The 15,907-nt window shown below is 35.4% G+C and overlaps 1 protein-coding gene and 1 long non-coding RNA gene across 3 annotated transcripts; both read left to right on the top strand.

Annotated features, from left to right (window-relative positions):
• Positions 1 to 10,090: 10,090 nt before the first annotated feature.
• Positions 10,091 to 11,705, top strand: LOC133784535 (uncharacterized). The gene is made up of 4 exons (XR_009871395.1): positions 10,091 to 10,331; positions 10,746 to 10,809; positions 11,432 to 11,494; positions 11,569 to 11,705. It is a non-coding gene; the product is annotated as an uncharacterized LOC133784535 (long non-coding RNA).
• Positions 11,706 to 12,056: 351 nt separating this feature from the next.
• Positions 12,057 to 14,924, top strand: LOC133784534 (polyadenylate-binding protein-interacting protein 4-like). 2 transcript variants are annotated; one of them, XR_009871394.1, is made up of 5 exons: positions 12,057 to 12,124; positions 12,262 to 12,420; positions 12,528 to 12,587; positions 14,254 to 14,390; positions 14,745 to 14,924. XR_009871394.1 is itself a non-coding variant. In XM_062223838.1 (2 exons), exons 1-2 carry the CDS (start codon positions 14,217 to 14,219, stop codon positions 14,835 to 14,837), a joined length of 267 nt encoding a protein of 88 aa, XP_062079822.1. In that variant the 5' UTR covers positions 14,098 to 14,216; the 3' UTR covers positions 14,838 to 14,924. The 2 variants fall into 2 exon arrangements, 1 of the variants encoding a protein (XP_062079822.1); XM_062223838.1 differs by lacking the exons at positions 12,057 to 12,124; positions 12,262 to 12,420; positions 12,528 to 12,587 and having other exon boundaries at positions 14,098 to 14,390.
• The last annotated feature ends 983 nt before the right edge of the window (positions 14,925 to 15,907 follow it).

The following is a 15,907-nucleotide window of genomic DNA, read 5'->3' as shown; positions in this document are numbered from 1 at the left end:
TTTCTCTGTTTTTGGCTCATCATTTGACCTCTGTTTGGGTAACTTGGAGAACGTGTTGAACCGTTGTGAGAAGGCAAATCTGGTGTTGAATTGGGAGAAATGCCATTTTATGGTGAAAGAGGGGATTGTTTTTGGACATAAAATTTCAAGTGAGGGAATTGAGGTAGATAGAGCAAAAATTTCTACCATTGAAAAGCTACCTCCACCAGTTTCAGTCAAAGGTGTTAGAAGTTTTCTTGGTCATGCTGGGTTCTATCGAAGATTCATAAGGGATTTCTCTAAAGTGTCCAAGCCTCTCTCCAATCTGCTTATGAATGGAGTTGTCTTTGATTTTAATGATGAATGTTTGAAGGCTTTCAATTTCTTGAAAGAAAAGCTTATTTCTGCTCCAATTGTGATAGCTCCAAATTGGGATTTGCCTTTTGAGTTGATGTGTGATGCCAGTGACTATGTAGTGGGGGCAGTTTTGGGACAGCGAATTGACAAGGTATTCAGGTCTATTTATTATGCTACTCGGACTCTAAATGATGCTCAGCTGAATTATGCTACTACAGAAAAAGAGTTGCTAGCTATTGTGTTTTCTTGTGATAAATTTAGACCATATCTGATTGGTAACAAAGTGATTGTCTACACTGATCACTCTGCCATTAAATACTTGATGTCAAAGAATGATGCCAAGCCCTGCCTGATTAGATGGATTCTTTTACTTCAAGAATTTGACATGGAAATTCGTGACAAGAAGGGCAGCGAGAATGTGGTAGCTGATCACCTCTCTAGACTTGAGGGGGAGGAGACTGAAAATAAGAAAGCAGTGCAAATCAATGATCACTTTCCTGATGAGCAGTTGTTTGGGGTAAGTGAGACTTTAGCTGTCCCTTGGTTTGCTGACATAGTGAACTTCTTGGTTGCCAAGATTGTGCCTCCTGAAATGTCAAAGTAGCAATTGAAGAAATTCTTTTCTGAGGTGAAACATTACTATTGGGAGGAACCTATTCTCTATAGGCATTGTGTTGATCAGATTATCAGAAGGTGTGTTCCTGAAGAAGAGATGCAGTCCATTCTTAATCACTGTCACACTCAACAATGTGGAGGGCACTTTGGAGCATCAAGAACGGCGGCCAAGGTATTACAAAGTGGTTTCTATTGGCCTTCATTATTCAAGGATGCCAATGTTTTTGTCAAGGCCTGTGATAGATGTCAGCGAACTGGTAATATCTCGAGGAGAAATGAAATGCCTTTACAGGGGATTCTTGAAGTGGAACTGTTTGATGTATGGGGCATCGATTTCATGGGGCCTTTTCCACCATCTTACAACAATGAATATATTCTATTGGCAGTAGATTATGTATCCAAATGGGTGGAGGCTGTAGCAACTAGAGCCAATGACGGTAAAACTGTGCTTAATTTTCTGCATAAACATATTTTTACTAGATTTGGCACTCCCCGAGCTCTTATTAGTGATGAAGGGAAACACTTTGTGAATAAACAACTTGATGCATTGCTGGCTCGTTATGGAGTATATCATCGAAAAGCTTTTCCTTACCATCCTCAATCAAATGGGCAAGCTGAAGTTTCAAACAGAGAAATCAAAACCATCCTTGAGAAGACCGTTGACAGTTCAAGGAAAAATTGGTCAAAAAAGTTAGATGATGCGATTTGGGCCTACAGAACTGCATTCAAAACACCAATAGGTATGTCTCCTTACAGGTTGGTGTTTGGTAAAGCGTGTCATTTACCAGTTGAGTTGGAGCACAAGGCATTCTGGGCTATGAAAAAATTAAATTTTGATTGGAGTGCAGCCAATGAACGAAGGTCGTTGCAACTAAATGAACTTGATGAGTTCAGAAATGAGGCTTATGAAAATGCCAAGATTTATAAGGAGAGAACCAAGGCTTGGCATGACAAGAACTTAGTCAGGAAAGATTCCAACCAGGGCAGAAGGTACTTCTTTTTAATTCAAGATTGAGACTCTTTCCTGGCAAATTGAAGTCAAGATGGTCAGGACCATTCACTGTTGTTCAAGTCTTTCCATATGGCTCTGTAGAAGTTTGGGGCAACTCAGGTGATTCCTTTAAAGTCAATGGCTAGAGATTGAAACCCTACTTGGGTGGTACTTTTGATTAAGCAAAGTCTATCCTCCTTCTGAAGCCTCTCTGAAGAGGGGTCCAGCGTCCGGCTAAATGATGTTAACGACAGTGCTTTGAGGAGGCAGTTCTCAATTGTAAATTCATTTTATTTTATTTTATTTGGTTTTTGAACAATGAAGGAGATTTTTTTTTAGTTCTTATTTTTATTTTAATGTATTATTTGAACCGTGAAAATCGTGAAAAATATATATATATGAAAAATATGAAAATATATATATAAATGTGGTGATTGCAGGTGCCATAGCGCTACAGTGCTGTACTTGCAGCGCTATGGCGCTCTTCTCAGAGAAGAAAAAGAAATTCGGGGGCCAATTAGCGCTATAGCGCTGTTACACCAGCGCTGGTTTCAGAGGCCAGAGACCCAGATCGTGTATTAGCGCTACAACGCTATACACATAGCGCTACAGCGCTATGACCAGTTTTTTTTTAAATAACAGAGGGGTTTCGTTTTTTTCCTCATTCCTTCTATTTTTTTTTCTTCATTTCGCCTTTCCACCTCTCCGCCCCAGATCGTGTCCTCCCTCACCTCCTTCATAGCCCCATAGATCCTTCCTTTCCACCTCTCCCCATAAATTTCACCACACCTACTCCCTCTCTCATTCATTTCTTCTTCTATTTTCTCTTATTTCTTTGATTTCTTCTCCAACCTATTCAAACTAATTTCCCAATCATTTGAAACCCTAGAAATTCACTGATTTAATTTCTTGATGAAGATGGAAATTTTCAAGGGGCTGTTCTAATTCAAGTGTAAAAGAATCTATTGCAATGGTTTGGTAAGTGGCCTTTCCCCCTTTCCTCCTCAGATTTTTTGTGGTATTTGGGATTGAATTGCTTTGATTGATTGTTGAGGGTGGATCACTTTTTTTGTTTGGGTGTGGGGATCTTAGTTGATTTGTTTGAAAGAGTGAGTTCTGTAACTGTTTGTGAAGAGGAAAAGTGTCCATTAGTAAGGGAGGTGCTGTCAAAATTATGTCTTGTGGGTTGGTAAGAGTGTAGATAATGGCTCCCAAGAGTAGAGCGGGTAGAAATAAGGATAAAGGAAAGGGACAAGCATCTGCGTCTCAACCAAGGGAGGATAGTTCTGAGCATGAGTACGATGAGACTAGGTTTATCAATTTCAAGGCTCAGGAGCGATATGAGAAAATTTGTTAGAAAGCCTTTGATTCCCGAGCGTGAAGTGGAATTTTAGTTTGAACCTTTTGCTCATCAGATTTTTGAACGGGTTCAGGAAAATCTTATGAATAGCAAATGGGGAGATTTTGTAACTAAACTGGCACAGGCTAATGTATCATTGGTATATGAGTTTTATGCGAACTTAAGAGATAAACACAATGATACAGTCTTTGTTCGAGGTAAACGTGTGCCTTTCACTGCTGAAGCGATTAATAAGGTGTTCAAAGCCCCGCACATAAAACAGGAGGAGGAGGAATATGCTCAGTTCTTGAATGGATCTGTAGATTTTGCGGCTGTGGCTGATAAACTATTCTTTGAAGGCGCTCCCTGGAATTTATCTGGTAGTCTACCTAAGAGTATAGCATCGTGCCAGCTTAACATTGAGGCAAGATTTTGGGCATTCTTTGTGTGTGCTCGATTTATGCCGGTTAGTCATGTGTCTGAAATGAGTAAAGATCGAGTCTTATTGATGTACGCTTTGATGATGGGCATGAGTGTTAATCCGGGCATTTGGATCAAGGCCAACATTAATTTTATTGAAAAAGGGCACACCACTGGAGGATTGGCCCATGGATCCGTTATCACGATGTTGTGCTGTAAGGCTGGTGTCCCGGAATTTGTTACTGATATTTATCAGACGCTGCAACAACCGTTGTCCATCAATTTGATGAATGAGTATCCTGAGCCAGCTCTGTATGTGCCGCAGGCAAGGAAAAAGGGAAAGCGCCGTGTAGAAATTGATGTGGAGGAAAAAGCTGAACCAGTATTGTTTGGTGGCAGTAGCAATTCAAGTATGCAGCAAATTAATGATAAGTTGGATTATTTAATCCAACAAAATCAATATGTGGTTCAACAGCAGCATATGGTGAATCAGTATTTGGGCCAGCGATATGATTATGAAGTGAGTCATGTGGCTCAGTTAAACAATTTGGTGAGCCGCTGGTCGCTAGATGAATCGGATCGCACTTATTTTGCTCCGCCACCGCCCTATCCACCGTACTCACCATTTTACCCTCCGCCTCCACCCCCGTCATTTGCTGGTTTTCCTGAACATCCACCTCCACAGTCTTAGCCTTTTGAAGGCCCTTTGTTCCAACCACCACCACCGCCATACTGATGTGGCTGATCAGGTAAGTTCTCTTCCTCTGTTCTTTTCTTATCACATTGGGGACAATGTGCATCTTCAGTTTGGGGGGGAGCTTATTTTGTTTTATTTTTATTTTGTGCGTTGTTTAGTGTAGCTCTTAGTCTCTTGTGTTATTTTTTTTTTTGTGGTTGTTTAGTGTAACTGTTAAGCCAGCATTCTTGTCTGTTGTTGCTTTGTCTTTGCTCGTGAAAAGGAAATTGAATTCAACTGGGTGCTTGGTTCAATTTTTTTAGAGTTTAATTTAAAGGTTTTGTGGGAAATTTTTAATATGTTTTGAAAATGCAACATTTTGGATTTTATTATATATGTTTGACTAGGGTTGGTGGTATGACAATTTGAATTTGATAGAACTTGCATTATTTGGCCTTTGAGGCGAAATCCTTGATGACATGTGTTTTGAAAAGTGATTTAGGCAATTTTATTGGATCGATTGTGCTTTTCAAACCAACCTTGATTTAATTTTCCCTAGATAACCTCTTTGAGCCTAAAAGTCTACCTTTTACTGTTAAACACTTGTTTTGAGCTTAACCGAATACTTTATTATTTTTCAGTTCCTAGATTTGTACCATGAGCTTATAAAATATAAAAGGGGATTGATTTATAATGGGTGTTACTCTTGTGTATTGGTGTTGGCAATAGAAAAATTCAAGAAAAGATTGAGAAAGAAGAAAAGAAAAAAGAAAAAAGAAAAAAAAAAGAGAGAGAGATTTGAGAGAAACTACTTTTCTTTCGATGTCCTCATTAAAATGCATAAGTTTGGGGGAAAGATAGTACATAAAAAAAAAAACTCTCTAATGTTTAAATTTCTCAATCTTTGGAAATAAAGAGGATCTTTGGGTTGTGTTAAATTGTGTTGTGAATATCAAGATTGGGTGTAAAGTTTATATGCTTATGGTAATGTTGAGCCTAAATGACAATTTCATCTACCCTTGCCTAAGCCTAACGCTATAACCCGTGAAAGTCCTTTTGATTTCAAAACACGTGTTATTGACATTAGTGGAGAAGGTCAAGTAATGCAAGCATATTGAAAAAAATTGGTTTGTGGAATTGTCTGGAATGAGTTGAGCATATATGATAGAGTCCAAGTGTTGTAGTCATTTTCGTGATATATTTTTGATTTCCCTAATTGAACTTTACAAATTGGACATTAAGGCATTTGAGCTGAAATTCTGGTTATTATCGCAATTGAGATTTCCTGAGTTTTGGCAAAGCAGTGTAGATGGTAATGATGGTTTAGCTTGTTCGTTTTGTGTTTGTTTCTTTTTGTTAGTTTAACTTGGTATTTACTCGAGGGCAAGTAAAGATTAAGTTTGGGGGAATTTGTTAGGGTCATTTTAGGTTTGTTTTAGAGATCGTTTTAGGTTGTGTTTTTAGTTATTTAGGATTGTTTAGTGTAGATTTATGTTTGTTTTCTTCTTGTTTTAGGTTTTAATGGTCAATTGCTGTAATGACCCACTACTCTAGACTTTTGGACCATTAACGAAACTATACATACAATCCTTAATAGAACTTACATTTGCGAAAATACCATAATTTTATTAAGTAACTTGTAAAAATAAGAGTTACTTACAAAATAAATACCAAGAAGGATATGGGATCCCATCGTCTTTAAAAACAAAACATGATTTAAAATGAAAGGAATTACATAAGAAGTGCGGAAAATATATGTAAAACCATAAAAAGTAAAACAAGACTACATCCTCGAGAAATCGAACTCTCGACTCCTTGACTCCATTCACCATCGATACACAATCTCCAAGCATCCACGAATATTTCTGCAACTAATAGCTATTTTCCTACACATTAAAACAAAAAGGAGTGAGCCTAATGCCCAGCAAGGAAAAATCTAACACATACTTCATGTACATACATTTCATAATAAACATAAGGACATAACATAACACTTATTACATACACATACTATAATGTCCATTATTACTTGGGGTCCCATAGACTAAACAAGTCATATGCCCATGAGATTAGTGGGGTCCTACTAGCTAAGTAGGTCATATACCCATAATCTATTTGGGGTCTTGTTAGTCTTATGGGTCATATGCCCAAGCCTACAAACATACATGTTCATAACATATTTTATAACATATTTCATAACATAAAACATAAGATAACATAAGCATATAACATATATATTCTATCATATTTTCCTTACCAAAGTTACCGGGATATGTGGACTGAGTTGGGACTTTTGAAACACTCCTAAAACCATATATAAAGGGTGAGTAGATTTGAAGAAGAAGAAATGAAAGGAATGGAAAGACTAAACCTTTGAGAAACATACTTACCAAAACTTATGTGCTCAAGAACTTAGATTTCCTAACCAAAATAAGAATGAGGTTAGAAGACTATGAGAAGGAAAAATAACATAAACCAATGAACTAGGGTGTAGAAATACCTTGAAGACTTGTAGACCAATCTAAACCTCGAACCGAAATACTATGAAATCTTACTTCCCAAAGTGTTTGATAAGCTTATAATGATCAAGCTTATGATTCCCAAACCCAGGTGTTTATAATCTCACACTCACTTAGCACTTGCAGCCTCTGAACTTAGAGCAAAAGATGAATAATGGTGGGTACTAGGTCCTATTTATAGAGTTTAGGAATGAAAGGATCTTGATTTTACTTGAATAAAAATAATAGCTTTTTAGGTGAAAAATATTTGAATAATCGTTCAGCAGAGGCTGAAGACTCGTTCAAAAAGATGTTGGACTTATCAAGAGGTTGAATGGCTGAAAGGAAAAGAATTCAAAAACTTTTGAAAATACACTGAAGGAGGCGATATATCGCCCCCTGTAGGCGATATATCGCCTTGGCCAGTATGCCTGAGGCAGTCGTGCATCGTCTCGTGTTTTCCGTATCTACGTGCTGCGATATATCGGCACACGCTGATTAATTAAACACGAAATTACACATTTTTAGCTAAGTTTGAATGGAGTAAATAGCCTTGACTAAGCCCTCAACGTATTCAAAGCTGCTGACTGACCTTATAGCATTCAAACTTTTACCCTTATTAAATTTAACCCTCAAAATACTTAATCCTTAATCACCCTTTCATAACATGTGCTTAAAATCCTATTGGTTCTTAACTAAACCTTATAGTATAATAAATATTATCCTTAATATCAGTCATATTACTCAAACTTTAGGTTAAAATTAATATTCTTAAATTATAGGTTAAACATAGAAAATCTATAAATACTACTATGAGTGTCCAAATAATTCCCGGTCTGAACCAAAAATCCACAGTTACAAAGATTATACTATACATACTATAATACTACTATCTAATTAGCTAAGTAAAGTTCTTGGATTCTACAATTGCATAATATGGAGTGAAATGAGAAGAAACATGTTAAATATGATTAATAAGATGGATTTCGTGTTGATTGTGGAGTTTCAAGACATTATGTGTGGAAAATACTACATTGAAGATGCTCAACACACGTCGTTTATGCTCTATAACGCAAGTCTGATACTTCAAGCCAAATTTTTACCATGATTTATTCACTTTCTCGAAACACTTCTAGAAATAGAATTTGTAGATATTTCTCTTAGATTTCCATAGATTTTTGAATCATTCAATTCGGAGTTATATCGAAGGAGTTATGATCAAAATACGATGAGATGACGCTGCAGGCTGTTTGAAACGAGTTTCGTTCCATTCTGACTTTAGCGCTACAGCACCATAATAAGAGTGCTACAGCGCAAGTGCACCAGATTTTGAAGCATTTTGGCATTGTAAATAGTGCTACAGTGCTGGTTATGTATTTCTCAGACTTTAAACCACTTTTTGAGGGGCAATTTGGTCTATTCACTTGGGAACATTGGAGGGCTATTTTAGAAACATAATGTTGCGACTAACAGAGGGCTGAAGAGGGTACGACGGCTGGGAGTGAGAATACCATTTTTGGAGGATTCATTCCTGTGTTTTTCATCTTCTTCTTCAATTTTTATGTTTGTAATTGAATTCTCTTATTGCTAGAATGAATATTATGGGCTAATTTCTTCTTTAGGGCTATTATGTGAATCTTTTGGAAACCCTTTTATGGATTAATGCAGAATTCTTATTCGTCTTCATCTCTTTCAATTCCTTACAATCTGTGTCACTTGAGCAATTATTGATTGATCACCTCTAATTGTTATTTCATGAATCAAATTGAAATCTGAAAAGTGAAATTTGATATGCTTTGATTGTTTGGATGCAAATTCAATTTAGAACGAAAGTATCTAATTTGTTTGCCTATTTTTCCGAGTTGCGTGTTTATGCCTTCTTCATGATTCAACTTACCATAGAAATTTAGGAAGTTGTCATTTAGATTGAATTTTGTAAATCTTAACCAGATTATGAATTGTTTTTTTGCAACTTGTTCTTGAATAGGGAGAAGGGGATATAATTCTTGCATTAGGAAATAAAATGGTGGAAAATAGAGGATCATAAATGTCCTAATTTCATTTCCTCTGTTATTTTTGTTTAAATTTTCATTGTGCTTCGTTATTAATTTTCTTATTTGAAATCTCTGAAATTGTTTAATCAAATAGAATTAAAAAGATTGATTGATTGGTAATTGATAAATCAGTGTAATGACCCACTAATCTAGACTATTTGGACCATTAACGAAACTATACATAAAACTTACATTTTTGCGGAAATACCATAATTTATTATAAATTGTAGAAACAAAGGTTACTTTCATAAAAATAAGTAGGATATGGGTACCCATTGTCTTTAAAACAGAAATAACTTAAAGTAAAAAGAGTTACATAGAAAATGCGGAAAATACATTTAAAACCATAAAAACATAAACAAGAATACATCCTCGAATCGAATAACGCTCGGCCCCTTGACTCCATTCACCATCGATACACATCCTCTAAGCGTCACGAATCTTTCCGCCTCTAAAGCTTATTTCCTGCACATAAACAGAAAGGAATGAGCCTAATGCCCAGCAAGGAAAAATCTAACACATAGTCATACACATCAATTTCATAATAACGTAAAGACATATCATAACACATAATACACTTATTATAATGGCCATTATTACTTGGGGTCCCATAGACTAAACAAGCATATGCCCATGGGATTAGTGGGGTCATACTAGCTAAGTAGGTCATATGCCCATAACCCATTTGGGGTTTTGTTAGTCATATGGGTCATATGCCCAAGCCTACAAACATACATGCATACATATTCATAACATATCATAACATAACACATACGATAACATAAACATAAACATATAGATTCTAGCCTATTTTCCTTACCAAAGTTACCGGAATATAATGGACTGAGTTGGGACTTTTGGAACACTCCAAACTTATGTGTTTCAAGAACTTAGATTCCCTCAAAGACTTGAAAGACCAATCTACACATCAACCGAAATACTCACTACACCAAACACCCATTACCATAACACATGATTATAATAGTATTTGAAAAGAGTTATTGTATATATAAATTTATTGAGTAAAGTCACACGCGCGGAAAATTAAAAATAAAGCGCCAAGTGAAAAAAAAAAAAGGCAAATTTTTCTCATTTTCACTATCTCGGACCGAAGTCTTTTCTCTTTCTCATTTTCCCTTTTTTCCTCTTATCCTTCTCGTCTCTCTCTTCCCTTCGCCCTAGCCGCACTCCCATAACCACCATCATCCTCAGCTCCGACCACCTAACCACCATCCTCACACCCGTTTTTCTCCGAGCCAAGCTCCAAATCTCAAGCACCCGTGAACCCAACCCCCGAACCAAGTGACCCCAGGTGCGAGCCCACCTCTGCGTGCCTTCGACCCAGTGCGACTTCCATTCGCGGGCCACCACCAAGCTTACGCCGTTGAGGAGAAGATGAAAGGTTCTTTTCATTTTCCTTACGACGTTTTATTTTTCTTTTTTGTGGAAAATATTGGTATTCTGCTCAAGTATGTATTCACTGCATTAGATGTCAACTGATGGTTCCATAAGTAGTTTTCTACCCTTGAGCCTTTTACATTCCTAAAACTGTGTAGGCTTATCCAGCATTTTGATCCTCAACCAAGGCTATCATGCAATGCATCTTTTGTTAGCATCAGATGAATATGCATTTGGATCCCTAGTTTGTGTTGTTTCTACTCTTGCTTTTCAGGGTTGATTTCCTTCATTGTTTTGGCCTTGAGCTCATTGGATAGTTTACTTCATTGGGTTTTGATTGTATGCAGACAAAATTTTTCACTCAAGTAGAAAGTGCTTCTATATTTTACTAATGCTTGTAGTGTGTCATTATGAGCAGCCCCGTGAGGCTGAAATTTCTGTACAGGGGAAATTGGTAGATCCCCAGCGCAAAAAGAGCAAAGGTTGGTATTTCTTTGGAGTTTTAAAAACTTGAACGTTGGTGTGCTCAAATTTGTTGTGGAAGTGAGAAAAGCACTATGCAAAAACCAGAACTCTGGCTAGTATGTGACATTATTTGATTAATTGAGCTGGGAGTAGAAACAAAACGTTGTCGTTGGTGATAATAATGGTTTAAATTTTGTGTGATTAGTATTTATTTTAATTTTATTGAGAAAGTAATTTGATCACTGCTATTTTTCTAGTTGCCTCTGCTTCTTTGATGGGAATGTTGGCTCTGTTACTAATGTCGTCTTTTTTTTTTTTCTGCAAGTGATTTAGGTCAAGTTCTTTCCAAAAATATTTATATCTTCGTTATTTTATTTTTTGCTGTAAACTGTAAGCAGTTTTATCTTCAATAACAATTTAAGTCTGAGATGTATGCCAAAGCATTTTTATACAATTGAGAATTACTTAATCTAATGTGCAACTTTAACTTGTAAGATTTCACCTACAAATAAGTAAATAAAAATTGTATTGAGGGCTGAGGCAATTGCTTTATGCGTTTTGATACTTATCTTCGTGGTGCTTTATAGATTTTACTCAAGGATAAGTATACTCAATTCTATTATTTGTGTGTTACTGCAGGCTGCAAGTTTGGATTCTATCACTTCACTCGTTAAGAATGACTTGATAACTATTGAAACACTGGTAAGAATAAATTACCTTCTTGTCAGCTATAATTAATTGATTTATGTTCTTATATCTGGTTTTCTGTAATTTAGGTCAAAGAGATGGAAATGTATCTGACCACTACAGATAATGTCATTCGAGCTAGAGGTAAGTTGAAGTTGAATTCATTAAAAATTAACAAAGATTTAGATTTTTGTTTAAATGGTGTTCACTCCACAACTATTACAAAGTTGGAAACATAGTGGTCACATTTTGTATTGCATAGTGATTTTGGTTAATATGGCCCCATAGATTCTACTTTTAGTTTAGACTATACTAGTGAATTTTTACTCTAAACTTTAAAAGTTCATTCTTCTTACTGTTTTGGAAACTGCTGTACTGTTTGTGCTTCTTTTTGAGTAGCATTGTTATTTTTCCTTGGAATATCTGCATTGTACAACAGGTGCTTCAATTTATTCCTAGCAGTTAACCACTTTCTTTCTTTTTTCCCATAATTTTTTATCTATTTAATTTAATTTGAAAATCTCATAGATTATGTCCTCATCTTCAGGTACCCTTCTTCTTGCGGAAGTTCTTGGCCGTCTTGCTTCAAAGCCACTAGGCAGTGCTATCATTCATAGCTTAATTGGATTCTTCACAGATAGGCTGGTGAGTTAGTGCTCTTTCCCCTATGCAATTTGTTTGTTTTAAATCGGTTTGATGGTGAAGCACATTGTCAGAAGAGCTAATTCTTTGATTAAACTCTTAACTTTTGCTGTTAATGTATTATTTTGTAATGATATTAGGCAGATTGGAGAGCATTACGTGGGGCTCTTGTTGGGTGCTTAGCATTACTGAGGAGAAAAAGTGATGTTAGCGTAGTCTCTTCCACTGATGCAAAAGCAGTTGCTGAGGTGTACTTAAAGACCCTACAGGTGCAGTCTTTAGGTCAGCATGACAGGAAGGTAAGAATCCAAATGCATGAATTTTAATCAAGAAAAAAAAAGAACTACTTGCCTTCATGTATAGCCACTGCCCTTTTACAAAATTTAACGTCAAAGCATTGTTGCAGCTTTGTTTTCAGCTTCTGGAATGCGTCTTACAATGCTATCCCAATGAGGTTGCTTCCTTGGTATTCTTTCCAAACTCACTTGTTTTTAATATGTTTAATCGTTCGTTTCTTCTAGTGATATTGGATAAATTGCCAGCTGCCTTCCTTTTTATTTTTTTATTTTTTTACTTGTCAATTAAATCAATTTTCCTTTGCACGTTTGGCTAACTTTAGATGATAATTAGGCAACACAATTGCTTTCTGGTTTTGATGCTTGTTACTAATTTTCAATGTTCATGAAATTTCTAGCATTAATCTCTGAAGGTATTTATATATTAAAATGGTCTCTTTTTACAGCTACAAAATATATATTTTATTGCCTTATGTAATAATATGAAGATATTGTCATTTTTTTTTTGTTAGTTTTCACTTTCTTTGCATGCTTATTTTCCCTGTGATGGAAAATCTAATTTCAGAAGCAGTTTCATGGTTTTGCATTATAAGACAAATAATAAAGAAAATGTAGTATTTGTTTTAAATGGGCTTGGTGATTGGCTAATTTATTTCTGTCATTGATTTGATATCATTGACAGTTATAGGATGAATTCAATCAGTATTAGAGCCTTGACGATAATGCAAGTGATAAAACTTCAATTCACGGGCACTTAAACAGATGCTTAGAATAATATGATCTTTCTTATTTTTTAAATTATACTGTGCATTTGGCTTGATTCCTCATTCGTTCTGTTTGGGTAGGTTCATTGGGACTACAGGAGCTTTAGTGGGTAAGGTGAGACTTTGATTTGATTAATGTTATAATCTTCTCAAAATTTCAACATTATTAAATATGGTTATCTGGATCAGGACATTATTTTGAGATATTTTGACAGTGGCATATCTTGAAAATTGTTATTGCTATTCCAATTTTGGTCAACACTTTTTGTGTTTTCTTTGCACTATGTTATATGCTGAAGGAACACAAGTCAATAGATTTTTGTAATAAGAATGATCTCTGGATAAGAATTGCAGTGTTTACTTTCACCTTGGTTTATTAGCATAATCTGAACATGGTTTTTATAACATTGATCATTCATTCAATGTATGTTAATGCAATAGAGTGGCTTAAACAGATGCCAAGTTCTTTGTCATAGGTTAAAGGGTTCTGTGAAGGATGAATATGCAACCGGCTATCCATTCCAGTTCATCTTCCAATGGATTTGGCCGTCACAGAGGCAAAAGAGATGTGGGGACCAGGCTGGAGAACAGGTCACAGAGTGGGAAGTCAAATTCCAATAACAAATTAACATCTACTGGTGAAATTTGCTGTCAATTTCTGTTGTTTCTTATTAGGATTTATTTTCCATTGTTAAAGAGTCTAAATTCTATGACAGGGAGCAGAACTGGTGGCCATGGGAGTCCTTCGCATGATCGCTTAGTATATATAACTACTTGTTTTGTTGGTCAGCATGTGGATGTCCATGTGAAAAATGGATCCATATATTCTGGAATATTTCATGCAGCAAACTAAAAATATTTTGGTAGGCTTCACTTTTTCTATTTTTGTTGAAGAGCTTATGTTTTACAGGTTTCAACCTTTTTTATTTATTAAAGATCCAATCTTTAATATCTTAGTCTTCATTGAGTATTTTGCATTTTTTCTGGCGTTTAGTATTACTTTAGTCAGCTGACAGTTCTAATCCTGTATTTTAGATGAGCTTTATCACATTCACCTGTTTGTTACATTCAGGAATTATATTGAAGATGGCTCGCTTGACAAAAGATGGTAGCTCTCGAGGACAAAAGTCTCCCGTGGAGTCAGTTAGCAAGCCTCCCGCAAAGACATTGATTATACCTTCTAAAGAACTTGTGCAAGTTATAGCAAAGGTTTTGCAATATTTATGTTTTGTTCTTATTTCTGATTTCAATTTGTTGCATATATTTTAAAAAGTAACACTGCTTATGGTTTTTGTTTGAGTTATGTTATTGTTTTGTTATTACTATAACTAATAACAAAACTATTGCTACTATATTACACAAATGCCTTGCTTGGTAAAATTTTTGGTTTCAAAAGTGAATAAAGGGTGGAGATCTTATCAAGATGTTACTTCAGAAAATCTTCACAATTATTTTGAATATTGAAATAGAAATTTTTACGGGCAATAGCTTAATAGGTAGCTACATTAGATATTACATAATTAGATAGAGTATGCTGATGCTGTGGTAATTCAACTTTGACAGGATGTTTCTGTTACAAGTGAGGGGTTTTTAGATGAGGCTCAGTGTGAAAAACAGCAAGAACAAATTTGGAGCTTAGAAATGTATGGAGTATGACTGTAACTAGGGAAAGCTGTAGAAATATACAGGTCACTGATAATTACACTAATTTTTATAGTTTTATAATTACTGATATTTTCTAAACTTTCTAGTTCTCTGAGTTTGCACCATGCAATAGTGCATGTGAAGGTAGTTCATATGATTGTGTTTATGGTTTGTCTTTATTATTATTATTATTGCTGTTGTTGTTTTTCATACTCCATTTCTTGAATCCCACTGCTGCTCAATTAATTACAATACCTTGCTCGTTACTGTTCATGGCTATAAAGCCTTTACTTCTGGAGATTATTAATACATACCGTCTGTCCAAATATTTTCACTTTTTCATGGTATCCTTGCCCTTCTTATAATGCTTTAGACAATACTTGGTGATTGGCTCCGCTTTGAACTTGTCAAGTGAGATGCATAAATAATGCTGTTTCTTTTTTTTTTTTAGACTTTCTAAAGTTATAATTAATTTTCTGACATTTTTAATTAGTTTCTGCTTGTTTGAAGTATATTTCAATATTTGTAATTGTAAGGGGAAATTAATCTAAATACTAGCATGTTTCTTTAATTCTATGTTGTTTATTACAGTCCTTTTTTTTTGTGCAGTCCCTGAGAAACCTGTAATTATTTCCATATATTGTCAACATTCTTGAAAGTGATTTTGTACCGCGCAATAGTGCATATGAAGGTAGTTCATATGATTGTATGTATGGTTTTATGGATTTAACTCCATGGCTACATTCTTAAGCTGTAAATCACTGTTGTTTGCAGGTCTCATGAGCTGGGCGCATTTGAAAGAGTCTTTGCTTAACATGCTTTTGGTATGTACTATCTTAAGAAAAGAATAATGAAGGGATTTATTCTTGTTGATGTGCTATTTTCAAAGTGATTTTTACTGCAGCATGGCTCTTATTTTTGAAGCTAATATTCTACTGCAGGGATCCCCTCTTGTATGGTTTTATATATGATGAATTTGTAGTTATTTTTCTGTGTAAAAATATATAATTTGCCAAAAACATTGTCACTCAGCCAATCCTGAGGATGTTTTGCAGGTATACGATGAACCTAAATGGAGGCTT

Source organism: Humulus lupulus, chromosome 6, assembly GCF_963169125.1.
Source record: "Humulus lupulus chromosome 6, drHumLupu1.1, whole genome shotgun sequence".
Lineage (NCBI taxonomy): Eukaryota > Viridiplantae > Streptophyta > Magnoliopsida > Rosales > Cannabaceae > Humulus > Humulus lupulus.
Note: the sequence above shows the minus strand (reverse complement) of the source record. Positions and strands in the feature narration are given on the sequence as shown.

Excerpts from the sequence above, each read along its gene's own strand:
- LOC133784534 (XM_062223838.1), top strand. The coding sequence starts at position 14,217 with ATGAGCTTTATCACATTCACCTGTTTGTTACATTCAGGAATTATATTG. Across the intron at positions 14,391-14,744 it reads TTGTGCAAGTTATAGCAAAG|GATGTTTCTGTTACAAGTGA; the intron begins GTTTTGCAATAT and ends CAACTTTGACAG.